Raw genomic sequence first — 16,838 nt, forward strand, 5'->3', positions numbered from 1 at the left:
GTTTTCAACTAGTCCTGTAAGAACACATTTACATAAACATTTACATATGCTTGTGCATCATCTGCCCATGGCCTGCGAAAAAAAAAAGGTACAGCATGTAATTAAATGCTACCTGTACTGAAGCATCCTGCTCTTTTGTTTGGTGTTTCTCAACCTGCTGTCAGAGGCAGCAGAGGGATTTCACTCCAATGAGTAAACAGCTTGACGCGGACGTCACATCAGGAGCCAGGAAAACAGATTTATGAGGCATCTTCTCTATTGAAAGAGAAATTTCCAGATTTATGAAGCTTCATCTCGAAAAAAACAGCCTGACACCGACAGGGTCAGAGAGGGAGTGGGAGAGAAAAGTTGAAAAAAAAAAAAAGGAAGCTAAACAAACCAGACAACCCAAAAGAGAGAGCTAGCTCTCTGGCAAAGTCCCAGAATTCCTTGGGGACTGCAGTGTGGCATGTAAACAGTATTGAAGAGCCAGAAAAACTGAAAGACTGCAAAGGAGACATTGTACAACCTCCAGACAGCTCGCACAATAATAGATGGCGAGGGTGTCTTGGTGTCAAGAATTTGCACACACATAAGCACCCACACACAAGAACAATAACAATCGTGCTCACATGCGCCCACATGCAGTCACACAAATGCACATATACTGGCACACACAGGAAACCATGTCTAAAAGCTGCCCTAATGTGTTTATATTAACAATGAAGGAAATGACTACTTGTCATGTGAAAGGTATCTTTTGTAGTGAAAAACCCATTGACCCCTTGCTAAGCCCCGCCCTCCTTAGTTACTGTTGCTATGTCTGTCAAAAGTTTTGTTCTCGCACTGCACATTTAGTTACATGGCAGATTTAAAGTCCACCTCCAGTCATGTTTTCAACAATATAAAACGCTCTGCAAGAAGTGATAAATTGTGTCTAATATGTTTTCTTTTTTTTTTTTTGCAAAATAAGTTTCAAGGATTTTCAAAGATTCCTGAATATGCAAATAGCCCCCGCCCTCTCCACACACTCATTATTAACATTTGATGAGGAAGGGCAGCGCTAAGATTAAGTGCAGTGGACTAGAGCAGCCGGTCTGCAATCATGTTAGAAAGAGAGCCGGGAAAAGAGCTAAGCTAACTCGTCATTGAGCCAGAGTGAGATATGTCGTCACTGGCCAACTTTGATTCTGCACCGGCCCACATCCTCCTCCTGAAACCCCAACATAACAAATCCCAGTGTAACCCCTGGAAATAAATGCAGTGGTATCTAATACAAGCTTTGTTGGAGGTAACGCTGCAGGTAGTAAGCTAGCGTTAGTTAGCCAGACATGCTAACCTTTGCAGCTTACATTAGCACTGATTAAGAGAGACTATTGCTCTTCTTGAACACGTAGAGAAATACAAAGCTTGATGAGCCTGTGGTGCCCTAGTTACCTTTACTAATCAATGATTTGGCCGTTGCAGTTTGGAGGAGGGGCTTAGCAAATGGTCAATTAAAACTAGCCTTTGTTGCCTGATGCTTTTCAGCCTCCTTTTTAGCTTTTGCTGGTAAATGGGCTGCATTCATATAGAGCTTTTTCTAGTCTTCCAACCACTCAAAGCACTGTACACGACATGCCAACATTCACCCACAGCTCATTATTTTGGTTTTACAGCCTGAAAATTCTGTTTTTAACAAACTTGTTTCCAGCTGTGAGCAGGCAGTTGTTTTCAGTGTGAACACTGATAAACTCGCTGTACACCACCTATCCAGCATCAGACAACAGACAAAATAAGTTAGCTCATTGTACATCAATACAAGCTAATGGCATGTCTTTCTTGTGGGGTTGGTGGTGACAAAAACAAAGATAAAAGGAGAATTACAATCAATGGTAAGAAACACATTTGAATGCTAATGCTCTGCATCTGAGTTGGACATTGAGGAGGTTGTAATAGTGTACCTTTTGAGAAAGATGCAAAAACAGTGGGCCAGATGGATGGGTCAAACAAACACAGGAGTTTAATGAAGGAGACAGTCGCTTGAGGCGCATGAAGAACCAAAATTTAACGTTATCTAAAGTTTGAAGTGACATAATGTTGCATGCATCACGTAACTTACTTACATACTAATTTTAACCCAAACCAAGACCTTTTCCCAAACCTAACCAAATGGTTTTTTGGGGCCTAAACCTAACCAAAGTTTGACCATTTCACAACATTGACTACATTTAAAAAGGCTTTCTGGCAGCATATTTATACAGAAAGTAAAAAGTTCCTTGCAACAGTACGAGACACTGAAGGGCGTGACAAGGACGCTGTTATCTCATGACCTGGGATGAAAACAGGATGGACCAGCACCAAAGGGCAGACAAAGTTAGCTGGTGAACATATGGTGCATTTAGCAGCTAAAAAGCCAGATATTTCCTTGGAAGCTAATAGAGACTATAGCCTTAGATTAGATTACACTTAGGTAGCCAGTAACAAGACTCCAAATAAATGCTCAAATTGCCCCTGGTCTGCTGACAAGTATGTGTTTGCTTTCAAGTTCAATATGTATGTGTTGTTAATGTAGCACTGAGATCCAGTGTGGCAAGTTTACCCTTGAAGCATCACCCAAGTCGCAATACGTCATCTGCCAGCTCCACGTACTGCTCATGCTCTGGTTGCAAAAACCAAGATGGCGACCCCCATAATATCAAACTTTTGCCTTTTACAATGTTAGCTCACAAACCAACGGGTGACATCACTGTGGCTGTGATGCAAGTTCTCCACAGTGGTCAATTGAGGTATTGTGACACACACAACAAAAATCCCCTCTGGCCCCATTAAAGAGGCATTAACAACCACACACAAGTCCAACTATTACCTTTTGTACTGTAAGTCTCACTATAACGAATCAGATGGATGGCACCCTTACTCGGGTCTGGCATGTTTGTATGTGCACGGGTACATATGTGACGAGTGTGTGGCCTGCACCTAACACACTCAATTAGGTGCACAGAATGCAGGCCCAGAAATAACCAACTGTCAGCTGGCATCACATCTGAGCTCCAGCAGCTTCAGTGCTCTCTAACAGCAATAGATGTCTGACTCCGTTAACAAGGTCTGCCAGGGTGCTGAGCAGGAAAATATATGAAGTGGGGCAAGACAGTGAAAAGGATGTGTGTGTGTAAGAAACAGTGCTTATTTGGGGGGCCAGAGATAGCTCTCTCCTCTTGTACAGTACTTATCTGTGTCACCAACTTGTCCTGTCTTTTCTTTCTCCCCTCTCTGTATGGTTGAATGCATATGAGTCTCTTTAAATAGAGTTTCATGAATTGGGAGATAAGGTTAAATTCCATTAGCATGCTGCTTCTCAAGCAACTGCAATTAATTTTCAAGTTTCTTTCCCACTTTGAGACTCACTCCCATTTTTTATTTTATAGAGTACCCTACCTTTAATCACCTAGTTGTCAAACTCTACTTGAAATTTTATCATGACATAACATCTAAATTCTCCAGGCAGCGAGGAAGAAAGATAGGGCAATTGACCCTTCCTAAGTCCCGCCATTTTTTGCTCTGTGTTGAGCAAGCTTGGTACCTAGAAGGAAACCTTGTTAACCTTCCTTCTCTACTGTTCCTGTACTTCGATATGCTATATGGAAGGTTTGTCCATGATGAAATGTTCCTAGGGGACCTGTAAAAGTGAAAGCAAAAGATTAGCTGGCTAGTTAGTTACACAGACTGCCGCTCAGCCTTGCTTCCATTTTTTCCCAGTGCCCACTTGCAGTATTGCAACAAAAAGTACTCTGCAAAAAGGACACCTTGAACTCCAAACTTTTTTTGATCCCTCAAGTTGAGAAAAGCAATTTAAAGATCACTAATGTCATCACAAAAGCCTATGGGCCAAGCGGGAAAGCCTGCACGGGGGCAGCAAGGGAAACACTACTGCGCACTGTGAAAATAAGCCTGGAAGCAAGAAAACTTTTTAGATGTATGCACCAGTTGAACAACTCTCACTGAAGTGAATGGGTACCATGGTTGTTTGGGCTGAGTGTAGGTACTCAGTACCTAAGTATCAGTGATATTGAAATGTCTCCAAACAAATGATACCTGCATTCAATCCTTTTTGTACCCAGATATAGAAATAAATGAGAATTTGTGTGGTTTTTCACACAGCCAATCACCACAAGTGTTCTTCATAAAGAAGAACCATCAGAAAACAGCGTGGAAAGAAGTACCCCTTGGTATCAACATTACTGGGTACTAGTGCTGGTATTATAATTTTTTAAACAATACCCAGTTCAAATGTTTGCATCCAGCATGCTAACATAAGCTATCAAATGAATCTAGCAAGCTAATAACAGATGTAGTTAGTTAGTCACTGTTTTGCTCATATGAGCTAACTTAGGATTTGACTATGTTGCTTTCACAGACCCCTAGCAACATCTTTTAAACATCTTCAAAATTTGGTTTTCTTCCCAACATAGATGAGTTTAGCACATAGTATATCTGACTACTGGAAACAGGAAAGGGGAAAGTTCTGTGAAAAGAGCTGGGAGACAGGAGGGATCATTAAGGTTGGTAGATCAATCACTCAATAATGCAAATTTTAGTCAAAGTGCAACTAGTGTATCAGCCATTTCAGTTGGAAAGTAAACCTATCATACAATGAATAGATTAAATCTCTTTGAATCTTCTCTGCATTGTCTCTATAAAAGGTTTTAATTTAGCCCATCACTCTTGGGGTGTACCACCATCAGATCAGCTGGGATTTGGCACGATTGACTTTTGAGTTACATATTAATTCTGAATGGAGGGGCTGATTACTGGCTCTTCAGGTGCACATCGGAAAGACCAACCTAGACCACATGCCACATAGTAACACACTACACTTCCCCTGTTTCCTCCCTGACCTTGTCTGCTATGCACAGGTCACTGAATCTGTCACAAAGCATTCAGCTCTGTAGCTCCCTACGTCATCTCTACACAAAGACTCACCTCAACCCAAACAAAATAAATATCCAACAAAAATATGTCTTTTTTGGTATTACTTGCTCACCCTCTGCAGGATTGAAAGTGGCTCTAGCAGATGTAGTCAACTCAATATTCAGAGCAGTTAAATTGTATCTACACGTTGATAGAAACCTCTCACAGCTCACAGCCATTGATCTGTGTTCAGTCTGTTGCACATACACTGTAGTTTTTACACATTGAAAGCCATCAGTTAACATCTAACAATGATTTAGGCTCTGTTGACAACGGCCAATATGTCAGGACTTTGAGTGTAGCCACCCAGCCGGTCCTCACCAGGAAAACATGCGTGTTGGTCAAAAGTACAAGCAGCCTCTTCCATCTGATCTGTTAGGCAGTGCCCCCTAATGGACAGAGTAATTATAACAGGAAAAGTATAAGCAGCGTTGATTGTTGGGACAGAGAAAATGAGAGAATGAGAAAATGAATGAGTTTTACCTCAGTTGGTGTGCGCCACCATCACTTGAGTCATCAAACATGTTTGATATGGCTATTACATATCCATGTTGGGGTTAGGTTCATTTTAAGAGCAGTGGACCTTCGGAGAAATGGCTGTTTGGACATTTTTCAGACTGTTGGGGTTCTGAAATAAAGGGCCATTGGGACGATGGCAGGGCACCCACTACACTACCCAAACAGGCTTTTTCAGATCTCTTTTACTACTATGCAAAAGAATAATTCATGGGGAAAAAACTGAATCAGTATAACCACAATTATGAAACTAAAACTGAATCTGCACATAGTGTATGATTTTTTTCTTTACCAAAACTAGTGAGACACAAAATTGCTTCAAAATGTTGCCAAGGTATCATCACCTTATGATGCTCTTCTCATTGATCCATCATCTGGCTGACATCAAGTTGAGGTAAAGAATATGATGCTTTGCCATCAATCATTGAACTCAGGGGAATATATCATGTCAGAAAGCTGATGTTCAAAATTATTATTTGTCCGTCTGGATGCTTCAGTGCAGCAGGAATGAGTAACTTTGCATTCACTCCACGAGCAACTACATCCCTGTGCTACAGTGTGAAGGACCGCATGAGCTTGGTGATTGATTGCTGTGGTGTAATGTTTGTAGCAGGGGTGGGTGGATGTGTAGCAAAGCAGAGGTGCCGACAAGTTCGACCACAGTCAACTTTTCTGCAACTGGAAATAAAGGAAACACAGTGACTGTGGTCAACATCAGCCAACGTTTCACAGGTTTTGAAAATGGATGGGCTTCTGACTAACAGCTGCTTGAGTTGCTTGCAGTGTGAACGCATGTTAAGGGCCGCTGTTGTTGACACTGTGGTAGCGGTTGCTAGCAGCGCTAACTTTCACACACATATACAACACTGCAACGAAAAGAGAGGAACCGAAATAGACATTCACTTTCCCAGAACGTCACCGTCTAAAACTCAACTAAGTGTTGTTCCTAAGGTCATAGAAAAGTGTCCGAGCTTGCTGTCGCAGCAGCAGGGGAGAGCAACGCTGCTGCAAGAGATACAGATATGGCCCTATGTTCCTTTAATATCCAGAAAAGTACCCTGCTTTTATTCTGAAAAATGCTCAACAGTTCAAAGGCGTGTTGTTTCTTTAGACACCATGTGTGTGTGTCTGTTTTTTGCGCTTTTTTGTTTGTCTTCCTCTGATTTCCCCAGTGTAGAAAAACTGTCAGCAGTCAGATTGAATGTCCTTAAATCGTATTCGTCCAGCTCTGTCACAAACCGTCTCTGCAGCCCACATTTGAAAATGCTTGTTGAATGTGAAAAAAGAATTTCTTGCATCCCCGTGTCAGAGGAATCCATCAGTCGGACAGAAAGGTAGAAAAGTATCTGAGTGTGATCTGTGGATCCAATTCATGTGTGTCTTTCTATGCACATACATGAATAAAATATCAATGCCGGTTTGCATTTATTCCTGTGTTGGTGTGTTCACGTGTCACACAGTTTCAGGTAAGCACAGGGCTTCCACAGCATTACTGGGTCCCTGGGCGACTCCGCCAATGACAAAGAGCATGCTGGCTATCTGCAGGAGGGCAGAGGAGCAGCGGGCAGTGGGCATGGGGGCAACATACTCCCAGCGTCGCTTCACCGGGTTGTAGCTCTCCACCGAGCCCAACGGCGCCGGTTCGTTACCTGCGAAATGGAAAGCAGCATGTTAGAATGACAGCAATTATTTTTCCAGTTCAGCATTACCCACGTCCACGGACGAATCATGAGACAACAAGCCTCTAAGCCCTCCACTTCATATAGGAGCACACTGAGGTAGAAACAGACGCAGTGTCTCTTTGTAGTTGTTTTGTTGCTCTTTGTCGTAGTTTTGTATCCCTTTGTTCTTGTTTTCTGTGTTTTGTAGTTGTTTTTTGTCTCTGTGATACTTATGTGTATCTTTGTAGTAGTTTTGATGTTCTTTGTGGTAGTTTTGTGTCCCTTTGTTCTTGTTTTGTAGCTGTTTTATGTATGTGATACTTGTGTATATCTTTGTGGTAGTTCTGAGCCTCTCTGTAGTTGTTTTGTTTCTCTTTGTGGTAGTTTTGTGTCTTTTTGTGGGTCATATACTGTCTCTTTGTAGTCAAATAATTGACTTTTGCTAAGAAATGCTAGCAGTCACTTCAAACAGACACTTTGGTCCAGGGGCCCACTAGTGTATCCCTCCATGCCAAAGTCTTTACTTCAGTTACAAAAATCCTGATACAGTTATACTTCTTTCTTTTTCTAAGAGGGCAATGGACACATATGATGGCTGTAAACATCTGAATCTGAACAGCCAGTTGTGAAATTGAACCACTGCTGAATATTTGGCCCTTTGACATTTTAATATTGTTGCATATAAAGCCTATAAATCTTTTATGTTGCTAACTTTCTGTTTTACTAAAACCATTGGGCACAATTGCTTCTGATTGACATCTGCATGTTTAGAATTTTACATCTTATACAAGAAAATCTCAACTTGACAAAGCCAATTTGAGCAAGCTTTTTGTTTAGTTCAGTGCTATGAATTCAGTGGTTTTCAAATAGCAATTAAAATTCAGATCTTTACAGCCAGTATTTGCATTCATTTTGGACACACGTCACATCACACACTGATACTTCAGGATTATTAATGCGTACTCATCACACCTCTCATCAGCCGCGTGTCTTCTAAAAAGACAACATGTCACCATAAACTGACACTCATGTCACCTCCAGGCAGGTGTGACACACGGGTAGCTGGATCATTGGGAGTGGAATGAACTGGAATCAACTCACACATCACACGAGCACTGAGAGCTAATATACACACATGTGAAGACACTAAATCCAAGATAACACCTCCTACAGCAATGTGATGAAGAATCCCCATGACTCCATCTCCCCCTGCTGTCATAAACACACTAAAATAGTATCACTACAATAATCAGTCTTTTCCTCATGGAGCTTTTATCTGCAGCTATAGAGGAGGTTGTTACAGCACAGCATGTGGTAAAATGGAAAATAAACTTGTTTAGAAACAAAGTAGATACAAATATCTGCATATATTTGCATTTGGGCCTCAGTTTTATATTTGTAAAACTTTTCTTGAGCTGAGAAAAGCTATTTAAAAACCTGGAAGGTCATCACGATTTAAAGTCTATGGGCCAAGCGGAAACTTGCGGCCAGCGCTACTTCATATATTCAGTGGGCTGTGCACCATGAAAGCAAAACTGTGAGCTAGAAACATTTATGGCATATGAGCCAGGAATTCTCACTGGACTCAATAGGCCAAGACTTAATAATACATCCATGGTTTATACCTACAGAGTGAGTGGGTTCTCTTCCATGGAGGTTGCCAATTTGCACCACCATGTTCCTACAGTGGCCCAGAATGGACAAATCAAAACACTCGCTCTAGGTACTGCCGTTTGAGCCCACATCAGGAAGGGGAGAATGAGGTGACATGCAACCTACAAGCTCACCACTAGATGTCTCTAAATCCCACACATTGGTCCTTTAAAATTTTATTTAGAACATATTGATCTAAACTTACTTTAAATCAATATTTGTATTTTGAAATGAAAGCAAAATTCTAATTCTCATCACTTTCTGTGTTGGGAGATATAACTGTAACTGTCACAGAGAAATGTTTCACTTAGATGTTTATTTACGATGTTTCTGTCATATATTCCTGAATGTTTGAGTTCATGCAATTCTTGAAAAATAATTAAAAATGTGATAAATAAGAAGTTTATAAGAAGACATTTTGATTTAAACAAATATGTGAAAATACCACCATAAAAAACGTAAAATGAAAAAAGTAAAATTCCGTCATGTCACAGGTTTGAATTGGGCCTCTTGCAGCCTGTTCATAAAATATCTCGCCTTAAATAATAAAAAATAGTATATTATATTATCCATATATTGATCTCTGATCATGATCAATCTGGATTTTTTTCTGACCACATTTCTTCCTTGAAGATGATGGTTCATCACTATCCTTCAAAGTTTTAATAATGTGTTGGACAGTTCTTAACACAGTTTTAGTAGTTTCATCAATCTCCTCGTTTTTTTTTTCTTTGCTTGATGCAGGTCAATAATTCTCTAAGACTCTTCTCAAACAAAGTAACATCTTTTCCTCGACCACAGGATATGTCTTCTGACATGGTTGTTTAAGAAATGAGAAGCTCCTCACTGCATCAGTTAGAGTTCAATAACTTGTTACCAGCTGAAACATATTAATCACTGCAGTAATTATACAACGAAAGGCTCTTATCTATTTGCTTAGTTCAATCTGAGTAGTGGCTTTTTTTTGGGCCAGGAAGTGTATAAACCAGATAGTTAGATAAGGGCAAAACTGTGGCTGTGGAAATGAAAGAGCCAACATGCAATCAAGGATGTACAAAAACATGCATACATTTGTGTATAATGTTTGTTGAAGTTCTTTCACATGGGCATGTGACACATTTTCATTTGATTTTGCTTAATGTAAATTTATGTGCAAATGTTGCAGGATATAAATTCTGTGTGTTACTGCATTTAGCATGTGCTCCAGGAGAGGCTGGCACCGAGAGGTTTGCAACAAAATCATAATAACTCTAAACTACAAAGACAGAGGGCTTATTTAAGCATTTAGTTTTAATTTCATCTTCGACATTACAAGTCACACCAAGGACTCCTTTCCTTTCTAATGTGCGCTGTGATCTTCTTTTTTCGCCCTCTATTTTTCTTTCCCTCCCCCCAGTCCCCCTCTCTTTCACCTCGGGTGCTATGCTCACTGTCATTATACATCAGCCAGCTCTAAGTTGTTGCCGTTTCCATGGAGACCCACATCACAGCAAGGCCCCAAATGATATGGAATGGTGAGTGTAGGGTGTGTGTGTGTGTGTGTGCGTGCGCGCGTCTGTCTGTCTAAGGAGGACTGTTATCATCATTTTGTTGGAAGAACAAAGTGACAGCGCCGAGTCGGCCTTTTCAAAGCAGCTCGGGCCTCGGCTCCTTTATCATTTTTTATGAAGACACACGTGTCCCATCACCCGTGGCTACGCACACACACACACAAACAGAGCACAGAAACATGCTCCACGCTACTCCTGGTGCTCAAAGGCTTCCTGTCGTTGCTTTGATTCATGTCCAACAGGCGTCGTGTCAATCCTCCTTCCCACCTTTTCACCTCCATCACTCTCTTCTTTACTCCCATCCATCTTTGCTGTTATCTCCTTTGCCTTTCTCCATTAAGTTCATTCTTCATTAAAAATTCCCCATCTTTCTTGTTCTTATCCATTTCTAACCCTTTCTTAGAAACTATTTTCTTACTTTTTAACTCTTAACCCCGACTCATCTGTCATCCTCCTCCTCTGTTCACCTCCAACCATCCTTCTTCCCTACTAAACCTCCTCTCAACTCTCCTGCTCTCATTTTGGCTTCCTCCTTGATGCCTCTTGTCTTCCTTTCTTCTGTTCCTGTCACCCCTCCAACCTGTGTTGCATTATTCTTCATTGTTCTGCTGCTCTTTCCTTCCTCTAGAAAGAGGTTGCACAATATATAACCAGCAGGTACAGCTAGGGTTGGGTACTGTTCAAATTCGAACCAATACCGGTACTGGACACTGCACCAGGTAATCTGGCTGTCTGCAAACTCCCAGAATAGATTTTACCTCAACAAAGCTGTTGAGTTTAGTTGCCTCAGCAGTATTTTAAGCTACGCTGTGTTAATATTTTCAGACATGCAGGACATGGAAATGAGATTATTTACATAGAAAATGCTGTGCAGTTTCAAGTGAAAATGAAAATACAGTGATCACTGGGAAATATTTGTATGCTTTTATTATTGCTTCTGGAAATACTGCAAGTTGAATATTGTCCCGTGCATAGATATAAATGGAAAGATCCCAGCCGTTAACCTCAGCACAGTGTGTGTCTGAAAATTTTAAAACTGCTCTTAAAACCCATCTGTTTAAACTAACATACTCACTCTAACGCCTCTGACTGCATCTCATTTATATTTTTCTGTGCTACAAATATTGATTTTAATTTATTTTCATGTTCCGTTCTGTATGTTTCGCTACTGTTGCTACTGACTGTCTGTTTTTTATGATGGTTGTATAATCTATGCTGTTGTCGATATCTGATGTCAGGTGAACTTGAGTGTCATGAAAGGTGCCATTAAATAAAGTGTATTATTATTTTTATTATTATTATTATTATTATTATTATTATTATTATTATTATTAGTAGTAGTAGTAGTAGTAGTAGTAATAGTAGTAGTAGTGGTAGTGGTAGTGGAAGTATTATAAGGGAGAACTTACTTTTACACAACATGTTGGGTTGCTTGTAACTACCCAACATGTTAGGTAAAAAAAAATCAGTGTTGGGTGTCACTTTACCAAGCATGTTGGGTAAAAAAAAAAAAAAAAAAAAAAAAAAAACAGCGCTGGGTTGCTTTTATGGACAGTGTCAGGTTGCTTGTACTATAACTATTCTGAGTCAAAAACCCAGTGTTGGGTTACTTTCATCAGGCATGTTGAGTTGATTGTAGTACCTAACATGCTGGGTCAAAAACCCAGTGTTGGTTTACTTTGACCAAGCATACTGGGTTGCACAATCAACCCACCATGGAAAAAAAACAGTCTAGATTAGTATGTACTATATCTACTATCATTCAGTACCAGTTGGGATAGACCCCAGTTCTGCTCCACTCTGCAAAGCAGAATGGATGGATGGATGGATGGATGGATGGATGGTTGGATGCAGTTAACATGTACTATTGCCTTGGAGCATGTCTTAAGTCGAAAATGCTAGCTGGATTATTAAGGTTATTATGTTTGCATCTGTTTTTTAATCTTTAATACATTTGTTCATGAAGGATTTTTTAACATTTTTGCAAAATGAAAAGCTTAGAAATAAGCCTTAAAAATCCAAGGCACTGTCATGAAAACTTTTAGTGTTGATTTTTCAGAAAGACTGGATTTTCACTTTAAGGAGAAATATTACTTTTATGCTCCTTCAGTATAATACTTTGTGCCTTTGAAGCGTGGTATCCTCATCCCTTATCCTCTTGGAGATAATGCCACTCTCCTACTGTCACATGTTACAGTTGACTCTCAGAGTCAGAGACCTGCTTTTGTCAGTGAAAAGATAAAGCTGGGAACAGACCTTAAGATTACTGAAACCTCGAAGACTAGATACCCCATAAATAAGCAATGTCCACTGTACTGTAGGTGGATTATTATTTAAGAGGCTTGACAAAATGTAAACTATGTTGAGAGTTGCGAGGCTTGGCAAACAAAAAAAAACAAATATGAATTTTAATGTCTTCCTATAATTACAGAAACAGACATCAATCACAAATTTGTTCTCTAATCTTTGGATACATTTGCCTGGAAAAGTCAAAATGGATAAAGAAGATTGAAGTTGGATTTCATGTTGGGTGGACAGACAAGGGAAAACTGGACTAAACCGTATAGAGAGAACTGCAGGTGAGTGAACTTCATTAAAGTGAGATCAGCTGCACGTGAAGTGTGGCTTTGTGCTGAGATCAGATGAACTAAATTGTAAAGTAATTCTCACTTCACAATATTTTATCCTTTGCTCGCTTCTCTGAGTCTAGAACATAAATGAAAAGTCAGAGGATCACCAGAGTTATTCCATTTCATCCTGATGGAAACATAAAGGGCTGTAGAAAATTTCATGGTAATCTATCCAATACATTAGAAGATATTTCACTGAAAACCACTGCTGTGATCCTCATGGTGACACAGCAGATAGTCGGGGATCACCAGTGTGAGGCAAATACATTGTCTTGGAACCATCAATGTGTGTACAAACTTCTGCGGCAATTTGCCTGGCATGAGTCATGTAATGGTTTTAGTGTGTGCGTGAGTGAGTGAGTGTGTGAGGAAGTGATCACTGGACCTGCAGCTTGTCTGGAGCTAATCTTAAGATACTACTGGAACGATGAGCCAGATATTTTCTGTGCACATTGATGACTGTATGTTGACGGACCTCTGTGATTCAGAATTCTTGAAAAACCTTCTGATATGACTTTTATGTCTTTATGTTTTTAAGGCCAGAGGCATTAAGTTTTCAGGTCATCCCATTCTAATGAACACGATATCTGAAGAACGCCTTGAGGGAATTTCTTCAAACAGACAAATGTTCACTTGGACTCAAAGATGTACTGATTACATTTTGGTGGTCGAAGGTCAAGGTCACTGCAAGCCAACAAAACTTGCTAGCTATTGTTAGCCATTGTGTTTAGGGAGTTGTTTCAATTGCTCCACTTAAGCTCCACCCAGCTGAAAAGGGGTCTATACTGAGAGCCTACAGGTTGATGGTGGTGTGGATGCGGGGCTTTCAAAGTACAAAATGAACATCAAAAAATTACTTCCAGATGAGTGGTGTAGCAGCAGGCATGCAGCAGAGAGTTAGCAGAGCATGGTTAAAACATAAATGGACCATGATAATCATAAGTATAATTTTGTTACTGTATACTCACCTGGAAATAAGAATCGAGTTTTTGTTATCTTAGAATGAGCCGTTTACATCTACAGAGCAAGTGAATCCTCCTGGACAGCGTTCGCTATGTTGCACCACAATGTTTCTACAGTAGGCCATATAGACACTGGCTCTAGATAGGGCCTTTCAAGTATTTTGCAAGTTTCATGGCCATCCTAGTTTCACCTACAGACGTGGAAGGGGAGGGTGAGGTGAGCGGTATTCAGTTGGTTGAAATGTGCAAACTCTTGATGCCACTACATCCTACATTCTGGTAATTTAAGTTCGCCACTGTGATTAAAAAGGTACATTGGATACATGTTGCAGTAAAAAGAACATGCTAAAAAAACGTAGCAGCACGAGTTAGATTCACTTTTGGATGATTAAGATTCTCAAACGCCACATACTGATTCAACACCACCACCAACTTGAACAGACTGAATGGTCTGATCTGTCATGATGTCTTATTGTAACAATATTTAGCCAGACAATGTTAATGTGTGTACCCTGTCATAAGTGACTAATTGAGTAATATCATCCTGAATGTAACATCACAGCACAAAATTTACAAATGAACTTCTGGTTGCCACAGAAAACTGAACTGTTTCTTTACTTGTCTTGCTAAATTTTATTGACCATGATATTCTATTACTGAGGCTTGAACATATAATTGGCATTAAAGGAACGGCAATAAACTAGTTTAACTCCTATTTAACTGATAGACCTCAGTATATACAATGAATCTTATATGTTCACCAAAGTCACAGAGTTCCACAAGGGTCTGTGCTTGGACCAGTTCTATTTACCCAATATGTGCTTCCTTTAGGAGACAATATTAGGAAACACTCCATTAAGTTTCATAATTGTGCAGATGATATCAAATTAGCATGCTAAATGAATATAGCAGCAGATTTGAGTTAGCTTCACTTCATAGATTTTAATGAAACAAATGATTAAGATTCTCGAACACCGCACTCCACAACACCAATTAGAAAAGACAGCAACTAGTTTGGTATAAGTTGGTCATGATGCCTTATTATAACTGTATTTGTCCCATAATGTGTGCCCTGCTTTAAGTGACTAACTGAGTAATGTCCCAAAAAAATGCTGTGTTTCTCTCAATAGTCACAGTTATAAAAACAAAAAGCCCCAGACAACATTTCCTGCAATTCACAAAGCTCGACTCATTCAACATTTGTTGCAGTCTGTATCTTTTGCATTTTACAGCTTCAAAAACAATTTTATCCTCTGCTGTTTCCATTTCTATTCTTCAGTATCACTTCTTCTGAAGCTACCAAGTGTTTATTTTCTGTCTTTTCTGTTCACCTCTCTCTGACCTCCCGTTGCTTCTGTTTTCAGAGAGCGAGACAATAGCACAGCACGGCAGGTCAAACAGAAGCCACAACAAACCTGCAGCGGCGTGTTTGCTAATGTTTGATCCCGGCTGTAAATAGTGTCATTACATGGCCTCTTTTCAGCACTTATCATATTTTAGCCAGCAATACACAGCACTCCTCCTTGACCTTTTTGCTCACTTTCCTCCAGTTCTTTGTGACTAATGTTTGTGGGGTATAAGAAAAATAAGTTTTCAGTGGTCAAAGTGGTTCAATGTGGTCAATATGACTCACCAAGAGCTACACCTGCAGTCAGGGACAAAATGACTGAACCCTGATGCACAGTGAAGCCTGGATTTCCTCCAAATCATCATGCTGTGTCTTAGCAGGGTTCAGGTCAGCCACTGGCCAGTTCCAGTTGGTTACGGATCTACACCCAGAGGCTGACTTTGGGCAACTTAATCTAAACTGTTGATTGGTCTCAGAATGGAACCGAAACCTGGTCTCCTGTGTGAAAGTCCTGTGTTTGACCCACCCATCAACGATCCTCCACCCTGTACAAACTTTTTTGCAGTTGACACTACGTTTGTTCTCATTAATTTGATATCCATGCTACAGTCATGAAAAATATAGATTATACAGAAATGAAGTTGCTCCCCTTCCAACGGAGCACCACGGGACCTGACTCCGGAAAAATGTGCATGGTATGGTACGTTTTTTTTTTTTTGTGATCAACTTTTTTATTGACATTTTATGTCTGTACATGGGGTAATACAAAATGAAAACAAAAGACCTGTGGCGATCCCTCCCTCCCCTCCCTCTCTCCCTGGGTCTCCATAATCCATATTCAGTGAGATGCGCAGGATATAAGGAAAACAATTTTTTTTGTTGTTATTGTTGTAAAAAGACAATTACATTAACTCTTTAATTTTATCTGCCATATCTTGCCATGCCAGAATAGTGCCAGATCGCGCACCATGCATCCTCGCCACTGAAAGCTCCATATTAATGATATCACTAAAAGTGTTAATCCACTGAGATTTTGTGACTGTATGTGGTGGTTTCCAGCGTAACGCTAGCATCTTTTTAGCAGCAGTAATGCCCGTTAGGAAAATACGTCTACCAATACATGTTAGTTTCAGTGAGGCAGTGTCATTCAGAAGTAGTAAGATGGGAGAGCATGGCACAGTTAAACCCAAAACATCAGACAGAGTGGCACAGACCTCACCCCAAAAACGTTTCACATCCCTGCATTCCCAATACATATGCATGTAGGAACCTGTGAGTCCATCTGTGCACAAGGTGCAGTTTGGGGATGATAACCGTTTCATGAGATAGGCCTTCCTTGGTGTGAGGTAAGTCCTATGAATAAAATTGAAGTGAATCTGTTGGTATTCTGGGTTTTTGGAAGCAATGACAATTGAAGACCATATCCTCTCCCAGTCGAGCAAATCCTCTCCAGTGTACTGTTTCAAGTCCTCAGACCATACTTGTATAATGGGAAGAGCCTTATAGGAAGCATTCCGGAAGAGTGAATACAGTTTAGAGACCACTCCTCCTTTCCGTCCTCTGTTGACCAAAATGGAGTGGAAGGGGTG

General features: G+C 40.3%; 1 protein-coding gene across 1 annotated transcript in view; it reads right to left on the reverse strand.

Annotated features, from left to right (window-relative positions):
- Positions 1-5,492: 5,492 nt before the first annotated feature.
- The window catches only part of klhdc8b (kelch domain containing 8B), a 252,440-nt gene continuing 241,094 nt past the window's right edge, over positions 5,493-16,838 (reverse strand). The window contains exon 5 of the mRNA XM_084720067.1: positions 5,493-7,094. Coding sequence (XP_084576193.1) covers positions 6,898-7,094 — 197 coding nt within the window. The 3' untranslated portion in view covers positions 5,493-6,897. The remainder of the gene's footprint in view (positions 7,095-16,838) is intronic.

The sequence above is a fragment of the Lutjanus erythropterus genome, chromosome 6, assembly GCF_056507025.1.
Source record: "Lutjanus erythropterus isolate fLutEry1 chromosome 6, fLutEry1.hap2, whole genome shotgun sequence".
NCBI classification, from domain to species: Eukaryota; Metazoa; Chordata; class Actinopteri; order Lutjaniformes; family Lutjanidae; genus Lutjanus; species Lutjanus erythropterus.